This window comes from Helianthus annuus, chromosome 10, assembly GCF_002127325.2.
Source record: "Helianthus annuus cultivar XRQ/B chromosome 10, HanXRQr2.0-SUNRISE, whole genome shotgun sequence".
Classification (NCBI taxonomy): Eukaryota; Viridiplantae; Streptophyta; class Magnoliopsida; order Asterales; family Asteraceae; genus Helianthus; species Helianthus annuus.
This window is the reverse complement of record NC_035442.2, coordinates 178,765,006-178,775,134: the sequence shown is the minus strand read 5'-3', so window position 1 is coordinate 178,775,134 and position 10,129 is coordinate 178,765,006. Positions and strand designations below refer to the sequence as shown.

Here is a 10,129-nt window from a genome sequence, read left to right as displayed (position 1 = left end):
GTTAAGAAAATAATCGGGACCGATAACCTAATTGTTTGCATCGGGATAGGTGGGAGTATAGAGATTAAAAATATAAAACTACAATAAAATTTTGCCGAGTGTTAAACATAATACGGGCCCGGGTCTTATAATGGGCCGATCAACAACTTCATCTAGACAGAGAATTTTATCTGATTCAGTTATGTGATCTAATAGACAAAAAATATTATTGATCCAGCTATAATGCTTTTCAAATAGTAGCATGGGCTAAAGATTAGGGCCCACTACAGCATTAGAGGACCCAGTTTGTTACAAAATGTCAATATATAAATTTTTATGAAAACAGTAGATTGTTGTCATATGCCGCGCGTTGCGGCGGCGACGACTTAGTTGTTTATAGCTGGTGGCACGTTATGTGATGCGTTAACCATACGAAAACGTGTTTCGACGTATCAGATCTAACTCCCGGGTGGATTCGTTTGGTGAGGGTTCCACATAACCACTACATCATCCTTACATTTGAATCAAGACCTAACGACGTCAAAACGTATAGTAATTCGAATTTATTCCGTCGAATGAAAACGTATTATATTTGACCAGACTCGGTTCCGAGCACAATTTACGTCAAAATATAAACCAATAAAAAACATATGCAAAAATAAGCATTAAAATGTATTATACTTGATCAGGCTTGTTTCTGAAAAAAATTATATCAAAATGTGAATTTATATGGTTTACGTTGAAACGTGAATTTATACCCATACATAAAAATAAACATGAAAACACATTATATTTCACCTTACTCGTTTCTGAAAAATTGCGTGAGAAAAGTTACGTCGAAACATGAACTTATAACAACATGTACATAAAAATATCCACGTAAAAACATAGTTTTTTTCTTTTAACTCAAATAATGAAAATACAGGTTAGAAAGTGGATAGTTGTACGCGAAAAATAAACATCCACATGTATACCTACTTATATTCATCTACATATATTCAGATTGAGTTTATCAAATCCATTCATATTCATAGCTAACTATATTTATCATGTAACGTATACAGGAACAAAAGGAAATAAGAAACAAAAAGAAAATAGAAAGGGAAAAAGTATGAGAACACTTGCTAAATGAAAAAAAATAGGACAATGGAATAGAGTAAAGGAAAAGTATGAGACACCTGTTAGAATGGAAAAAAATATCATAAAAATGGAGTAGTGAAGGATCAAACCTTGGTCTATATGTTAGAATAGTTAAATCTTATCCAATTCATCTAGCCATGCTTTTCTGACAAATCTTCTAGCCGATTTAATATATATTAAAGAATCGGTCGGTGGCTTTGATGTGATAGCCACCGACCATTCTTTTTAAGATTATATAAATTTCTTTTCATTTTTAAAACAAGAATTTTGGTTTATAATTATTTAAAAAAAAATATATGTACCTTATCTAACGGATCTATATGTTATATGTTGGATAACCATTTTTCATTACTTTATATTTTAATGTTGCAAACTCAAGCTCCCAACGTTTTCTTAGTTGATCGATGATTGTTGCCCAAATTGAAACTTTATGCTACATTAGATTGAAAGTTTGTTTAATTTACTTTAATATATGAGTCGGTTCGACTCTGGGCTCGCCTTCAACTAGTTTCGAGATTTGTATAAAAAGCTCGAGCTCAACTTGTTACTAATTTTCCAAACTCACTCAAACTATTATCAAATAAATAATAACTTTACTTACATATATAATAAACTTTATACATTTTTTTATACTTGTAGTGTTTATATATAACAAAATATATATTATATATTATTTACTTATATAGAACTTGTAATACGGTTTGATCGGTCACCTATTATGAATTGATAACTCGATTTGTTGCTTACATTTAACTTTCTACAAAATAATTTATGTAAGGAGTTTTACATATTATTAACAATGACATATAAGTTGATTTGATAGAACTAAAACATAACTCGTTATTATACTTGTATGACGGTTTTTGCTTAAACAAAAGAAAGTTATTAGAAGAATTTAATAGAAAAAGGTTTTTTTTTTTTTTTTGTTAGTATATAATGTGAAAAAAAAAAGAGATTTTGAAAATATATAAACGGGTCATCTGATGACCCGGATTCCCAAAATCCAAATCATCCAATTAGCAATTAGCAGAATTTATAGATTCTTCCAGTAATATACTGTTTCAGTGTATGCAAACACACTGCCATTTTTTTTGCAGACATTCTATCTTTTTCCACTTCTATGGAAATTATGTTTATATAAAAATATAAAAACGAAACATATAGTACATATCATTTTCATAGGCTTGGCTCCACATGAACTATAGAGACTGTTCATAATATATTTTTAATTCTATTATTACATTTAGGTACCACTGTTTTATCTTATGAAATTTCACTTTCAATACCATATTGTTAACGGAAACTACTCCTTTATCCTATCCTACCAAAATATTATTTTATTATTCAATTATTTTTTTTGAACGTCTAACTGATTTCCAAGTGTAAACCCACCCACTCTTTCGAAGCTATATCCAAAGGCCGACTACTCGACCACTGCTAGAAAGCGTGACACACCCCTGATGAGCGGGAACCCTGTAGAATGGGTAAACCCTCGCCGTTGGACTCGAACCCGGGTTGAATCCCGAGCCGAGCCTTCAACCAGATGTCACAACCACTGCGCTGCAAATGGAAGGACTAATTATTATTATTATTGTTATTATTATTATTATTATTATTATTATTATTATTATTATTATTAACAGATATTTTATAACATATAAATGTATAACAGTAATCTATATTTTTTATGTTATAAATGTGACATTTTAATATTCTTTATCTTACCTGGGTCATTAAAGATGGTATCTCGTTTACATTGCTGAAAAGTTTTAAATTTCCTTTTTATAAACCCAATATCATTATATATTTATACTAACATTTTTATGTGTATGATGTTTTCGGGGCTGTTTGGTAGCCTCTTAATGGCCATTCAGATTCTACCTCTTAATGGTTTAAAACCTCTGAATGAATAAGAGGTAACCTCAAGTCTGAATAGTTAAGAGGTAACCTCTGAATGGTTAATCATCACATGTAACATTCTTCTACCTTCTCATTGGTAAAATTCTTAATGGTTCCATTAAGAGGTAGCCTCTTAATCTATATATATTGAGTAAGATACTTAAGGGGGCTGTTTGACAATTTTTGAATTTGTAAGTGCGAAAGTAATAAGAAGTCTGAATCACTAAATATTGAATTAGTGAGAGGTCTGAACCATTAAAAGCTAGTATACTGCTTAACCGTTCAGAGCCAAATGTCTGACCAATTCAAATAAGAGGTCTTAACCATTCAGACTCAGTATAATGCTTAAACATTCAGAGGCAAATGTCTGAATCATTCAGACATCTGCTCACGAAACAAACACTCTGAACCATTAAGGGCATGTTTGGCTAAGCTTATTAGAGTTAAAAAGGACTTTTGGGAAAATGACTTTTGAGAAAAGGACTTTTTGAAAAGGAGTTTTTAAAAAAAGTGTTTGGATTAGCTTATAGGGTGAGAAAAGCCAATAAGTCAATATTGTTTTTTAAAAAGTGTTTTGCTTACTTATTGATGTAAAATGACTAAATTGTATATAAGGACACAAATATAAAAGATGTTATAAGGGGTAATTTAATAATTTGATTATTGAAAAGTTATAAGCTGATTAAGAAGTCACAATTTCTTAACTTTTCAAAAACTCTTTTTCCTTCTTTGTAAAAAGCCATTTCAAAAAGGACTTTTATGTTATCCAAACACAAAAACAACTTATTGGCTTTTTGATTAAGTCAATAAGCCAATAAGTTGGTTTGAAAAGCTTAACCAAACATGCTCTAAGTGTTGAATCAGTAAAATGTCTGAACCATTCATAATCTCATTAAAAACTAAACAAACAACCCCTTAATGACAAAAATACGAAAGTGGTGCAATCAAACAAATTTCAATAGAGAATTAGAGATAAACAACATTTAGAACAAACATAATATAAGTATAACACTTCAATTGTTATTTAAGTGTTTCATGTTCATATCATATGATGCAATGAACCATGAACTAGAAGTGCCACACCTAGAAATTAATTATGTATAAAAGGTTTATTAATTATCACATGTGACAATTTTTACTTTCTTTCCTTTTTATCTCTATTTAGATTTTTAGGTTCATTTTTAATTCCAGCTACACATCCATAAAACCACTCCACTATAGTCTATATTCAACCATATGAATTGACATAATATTATCTTCATATATAGACCCCCTACTTCATTCATTGTACATTTGTACGATAATTATTTAAAGACATAACGTTATTGCAGGTTGCGACCATTTTAATTGCACACATCACATATCTGACACAAAATTCTGCTTGCGGTGTGAGCATATAATGTATTTATGTGGGGGTCCTCGGGGGGCAAAAGTGAAATTACACGATTTTTTATGTTATTTTATTAATTTTGTGAAAATAACGTTAAAAGCGACAGACCGTTAATCATGCATCATATGGTGGCGTTGATAGCCAAAAAACAATGGGTACATATGGTTGTAAAAGTCGCTAGGCGCTCCCTAGTCGGTCGACGAGGGAGTTGAGAGTACTCGGCCTAGCCGGAGAGTACACGGGGAGTACTCGGAGATGCCAAATCATAAAGAAATTAGTTTTCGGAAATTAAATATATGTCAAATAATATAAATTTACTAATATATTATAACAAAATACGTGAAATTGATATTCATTCTTTAAAATGATAGGCATTGACATGATGTTTTATTTTATTTTAAGTCAAACTCGGCCAGTTGACCTACTAGATCCGATTTTGGCCAATGTTGACCGCATTTGATCGATTCTGAGTAATTAGTCGGAGTTGAAGAAAGTCGCCTCGGCAGCCTACCTTGTAGCGACTACTCTGGGAGTACTCGGCCTTGGAGACCTTGTTTTACAACCATGGGTACATGCACTAATCGACCTCTGTCCCGATTGTTGCTGAGTGTTATGTGCCTTATCTCCAAAGCTTGATGCAATACTCATATCGAGTCGGGGTCTCACTGGAAGCAACATCTCTATTCTTACGAAGTTGAGGTAAAACTGTGTACATCTTACTTTCCTCTGACCCTACCTTAGTTTTGCTAATGATGAAATTTACTGAGTATGATGAAGACGACGCTAGCGACATGTGTGACACAAATCCGATAATACATCTTAAAAAAATCGATTTGAATATAAAAATAAGTGATCGTCGTTTTATGTTAAGTTGCAAGTTTTCAAGTGCAAAACAAAGCTCTGCTTGATGTTGGGTTTTGATATATACTGACTGTGTGCATGTGTTTTGCCCTACTACACTCATTTGTCATGTATATAATGCAAACAAATACTTATACATATTTTAAGAAAATAAATTAATTCGAGATGTCCTTTACGTAATGCATTGCTTTATATTAACTTTAAATAATGAAAATCATGATCTCTAAATTAATAAAACTTGGTAAATTTTGTCCATAAGGGTGATGCCAATAATACTCAGATTGATTAAATTCATGTGAAAGTAATTTGCTTATTTTACCATATCTAACCGGGAAACATGCTACAATTAAGATTTATGAGGAAATGGTCATTAGTTTGATACACAATATTAATCAACATATTATGTATAATTTAGTTTATTTAGAAAAAAAGATTGAATGAGATCAAACTTGTATACGGAAGATTTGATGGGAAAAAAGACAACATAAGAGACTCCAAAGATTTTGAAAATGTGGAGGGAAAGATAAAAATGTGTAAAACATGTTGATACGATTCTTTTATACGATCGCCATGAATTCGCTAGCAAACAAGTCGTGCACAAACTCATTGTCCATATGTAATCTGAATTAGGTTGTTTGTTTAGCTCTTAATAGTTCAGACCTCTTACTGGTTTAACATTTAATGGTTCAGACTGTTTGTTTCGCGAGCAGATGTCTGAATGATTTAGACATTTGCCTCTGAATGATTAAGTATTACACTGAGAACTCTATTCTGAATAGGTCAGACATTTGTTTCTGAACGGTTAAGTATTATACTTGTTTTTACTGGTTCAGACTTTTTACTAGTTTAAGGGGCTGTTTGGTAGCTTCTTAATGACCATTCAGATCCTACCTCTTAATGGTTTAAAACCTCTGAATGAATAAGAGATAACCTCAAGTCTGAATGGTTAAGAGGTAACCTCTGAATGATAAATCATCACATGTCACATTTTTCTACCTTCTTATTGGTAAAATTCTTAATGGTTCCATTAAGAGATAGCCTCTTAATGACCATTCAGAGGCTACCAAACAGCCCCTAAGTCTTAATTGTTCAGACCTCTTACTCGTTGAGCACTTATATATTCAGAAGTTGCCAACCAACCATTTAGCGCATTGAAAAGTTGTAAAACAAACTAGCATGCATTTTATTATAAGCCTCGATTATGATTATAAAAGCAAAACTTGTCCCATTTAATTTATTATTATTATTATTATTATTATTATTATTATTATTATTATTATTATTATTATTATTATTATCATAATATATCATATATATATTCAAAAAAATGTATAATTATGTGTGTGGCGTGGGAACTACAATAGAAAGTACATTTTAGTTCACCAATTGTCAACCATCTAAAAAGAAAAATAAATAAAAAGCTACTTTTTGGTTTTTCGAAAAAGTACTTTTATTTTCTTTTTTAGCTATTCCTTTGGACAGAGTAATTCCCAAGTCCATCCTCACGGAAACCTTGTAAACGTCATAAAAATATGGGGGAAAAGTATGTATTCGAATATCATTTTCATACATACAGTTAAAATAATTTAATTCATACCATTACATTTTATTGTCACAAAATAAATACATAATTTCAAACAACGCCATCTGTTAAGTTACAAATTAACCCTTCGTCCGGACCACTTAAAATCCAAACAAAGTAGTCGGACCAAAGTTGATCCTGACTATAGATTTACCCAATATACAACATTTTCTTCACACAACACAACAAATTAAACCGATTACTAAACAAGTTAAATAAATTTATCTAATTAAGATAATAATAGTTATCATGTGTCACGTTGTGTTAGCATGCTAAGCATGAAAAATACTTTTGTTGAGAATCAACATGTCTTTATTCCCTTTACTATTAATACCTTCGGTTCCCTTGCTTCTGAAATTGTTGGTTTTCTGGACAAAACGCAAAGGGTCGTGCACTACAATTTCTCAACACCAAGGAACTAGAATTTTGTTTACGGTGGAATTGGATTTGTTATTCAAAATGGCTTGTGACACAGCTTGTTGCCCGTTTATCTGTCGTTCTTATAAAAAAATTTATCGTTGATGAAACCAGATTCAATTCAAGGTTAACCAAACTAAAAAGTAAACATAGGCGTTGTTAAGTGACGAGTTAATCTTTCGTCCGGACCACTTAAAGTCGAGACAAGATAGTCAAACCATAGATGGTCCGGACGACACGACATAGTCACCCAACATACAACATTTCCTTCGCGAACACCGACGCATTAACCTTAACCCAAACACGATTACTAAACAAGTTTATCAATATCTTTAATTAGGATAACAATAATTAACCAAACTAAAACTAAAAACACCAAACCAAACCACAACAAAACAACAACAACAACTAAAACCAGTCAGAAAACAAAGTCTCCCAAATCTCACCAAAAACCTCACAAATAACCTCATGATGTTCTTCAGAATTCAAACTCAAAAAACACTCCAACAAATCCTCAAGATCTTTCACTCCAAGTATCTGCCGTTCAACAATCATCTCCAACATCGAAACCCGAAAATCCTCATGCGGATCGTTCGATTTCTTCACAACCGCAACACTATCCTTCACCATCTTGCATGACCCTGTTATCGGAACAACCTCGGTTGCTTTCATATCCTTACATCCACCACCACCGGAGTTCTTCACCTTTTTCCGGCGTGCTCTGTTTTTCCGGTAAGATACTGAAGAATCTGAAGAAAACGAACGTGATGAAAACAGAGTGGCTTGATCTTCATCTTCGTTATCAATTTCGTCATCTTCATCACTGCTGCAGCAATCGTAGTAGTAATTATCGGTAACAGATGAAAAATCGTGAAGTTTGATCGGTTTCCGGTGATGGGGTTTCTTTTTCTTGGAATTTTTCGGTTTTTTTCGGTGGAATGGTGGTTTTCCGGCGAGTGTAACCGCCGGAAAAAGGTTGTTGTTATTACTGTTAGTATTTAGCCGAGAAATGTGGGATTTTGATTTGTGTAAAAAGGAGGAAAATGGTTGGGGTTTTGGGGAGAAAAGTTCGATAAGTTGACGGTGGTGGTGGTTTTCCGGGAAGAAAAACGGTTGTTGTTCGGTGACGACGTCGGAGACGGGTTTGGTCCGGCAAGAGTTGAGTGATGATTGAAATAGTTTAGAGATTTTAAGTTTAAAACGGTTGCTATTGTTGTTGTTGTGGTTGTTGTGGTTGTTGTCCATTTTGTAGAGAGAGATGTTGAAGATATGAATATGAAGATGTGTGTGATATGTTGTGGTTTGTAATTGGAAAGGTTAAATATAGAGGAGTATGCTAGAAAAAAACAAAGTTTGGATGAAAAAAAGTCAATTGAAATGAATTTAATTTGAAAAATAGTTAGGTATTTTTAGAAAGGAAATGATTTTTAAATTTCTTGTACTGTATTTCTAACGTGGGGTAAAAAAAAAATCTATAGTAATTCACTTTTGATGTGCTTTGATGATGAAGTTGGTTTTTGAAATATCGATTTCAACTTGATCCGAACCGACGGTTTGTAGACCAATTTGTATTCTTGATCTTTGAAATCGGTTAAGAAACCGAACCTGTTGTTGCCAGTTCGGGTTTTCATCACATTAAATCGGTTAAAAACTAAACCGGGTTGTTTTTTTTTATACCCTGATTTATCCATCTATACTCGTAATACTTAACAAGTTAACAAAAGTAATTATGATTTAACTCAGATATGTAACAATTGTAACAAGCATTCATACACAGTGCTGATCAAATGTAGTGCGAGAGAAAGTCTCAGGACTAATCAGTTAGACAAACGTTTTATATACTATATATTTTAAGCGACACGTAATCAATTCATATGTTTATACGATTTTTTTATAATGATATGATTAGTAAGAGTGGGTGTAATGGGCTAGTGCCCCACTCCATCTTAGCAATTTAAGGCACCAAAAACCAAGACGTACTGGGCACCAAAGGGCGTTAGAGGTATGGGCGTGAGTGGCTTGGCATGCGTTAAAGAGGAAGACATTGCATTGGTCATGATCCAATCACATGGAGACGTGGAATGGATGTGTAGCGGGACACCAACCCACTACACATGGTCTTATATGGGACGCGATCTTTTACATAATCAACAATACGTTGTGAACTACGAGAACCACATAACACTTGTACGTATCGGAAAAAAATTAACGTAATGAGAGAGAAAAATTACGGTGGTTATGTAACTCTCTTATGTATCACGTATAAGTGTATTTTCTCACAAATCTCAACATGTTACTGGTTCCGGTTAAACGCTACTATGATATTATTAAAATGTCAACGAACCAAAATGTTATTATGGTTAAGTCATTGTGTATGGTTTACACTAAAGTTTTTCCCTTTGAATAAAGTATTTTTATGATATTTTTGAAGCAAGATTAGATTTATAAAGTTTTTAAGCAAAAGTCTAAACAAAGTTAAACCTTTTCAAAAAATATTAAATAGTTGAGTTTTTGAATAATACAATGCTCGAAGCCATATTTGTGGGTTGTTACTTGTTAGTGCTAGGTTTATTATATATTATTGGTAAAAATAAATCTATATATTAAATATTATAACTTCTTCCACTAGTTTATTGCCTTCAAGCTTTTTATAAGCATCGTTTAATGAGTTCTTATTATGGAAAAAAAACAAAAAAAAAAAATTATTATACATATAAAGCATACAAAACAACTACACTTTGAACATTATAATTAACTTTAAGATACGCATTTGATCCAATAAACTAATAACATAGAAGAAAACTGTCAATAACAACTTTTGAAAAAACCCAAAATAATAATATTCATACAAATCTAAATTA

The 10,129-nt window shown here is 32.2% G+C and overlaps 1 protein-coding gene across 1 annotated transcript; it reads right to left on the bottom strand.

Moving 5' to 3' along the window:
- Positions 1 to 7,574: 7,574 nt before the first annotated feature.
- Positions 7,575 to 8,591, bottom strand: LOC110886908 (transcription repressor OFP8). The gene has a single exon (XM_022134786.2). The coding sequence runs from the start codon at positions 8,511 to 8,513 to the stop codon at positions 7,677 to 7,679; it is 837 nt and encodes a 278-aa protein (XP_021990478.1). The 5' UTR covers positions 8,514 to 8,591; the 3' UTR covers positions 7,575 to 7,676.
- Positions 8,592 to 10,129: the final 1,538 nt, after the last annotated feature.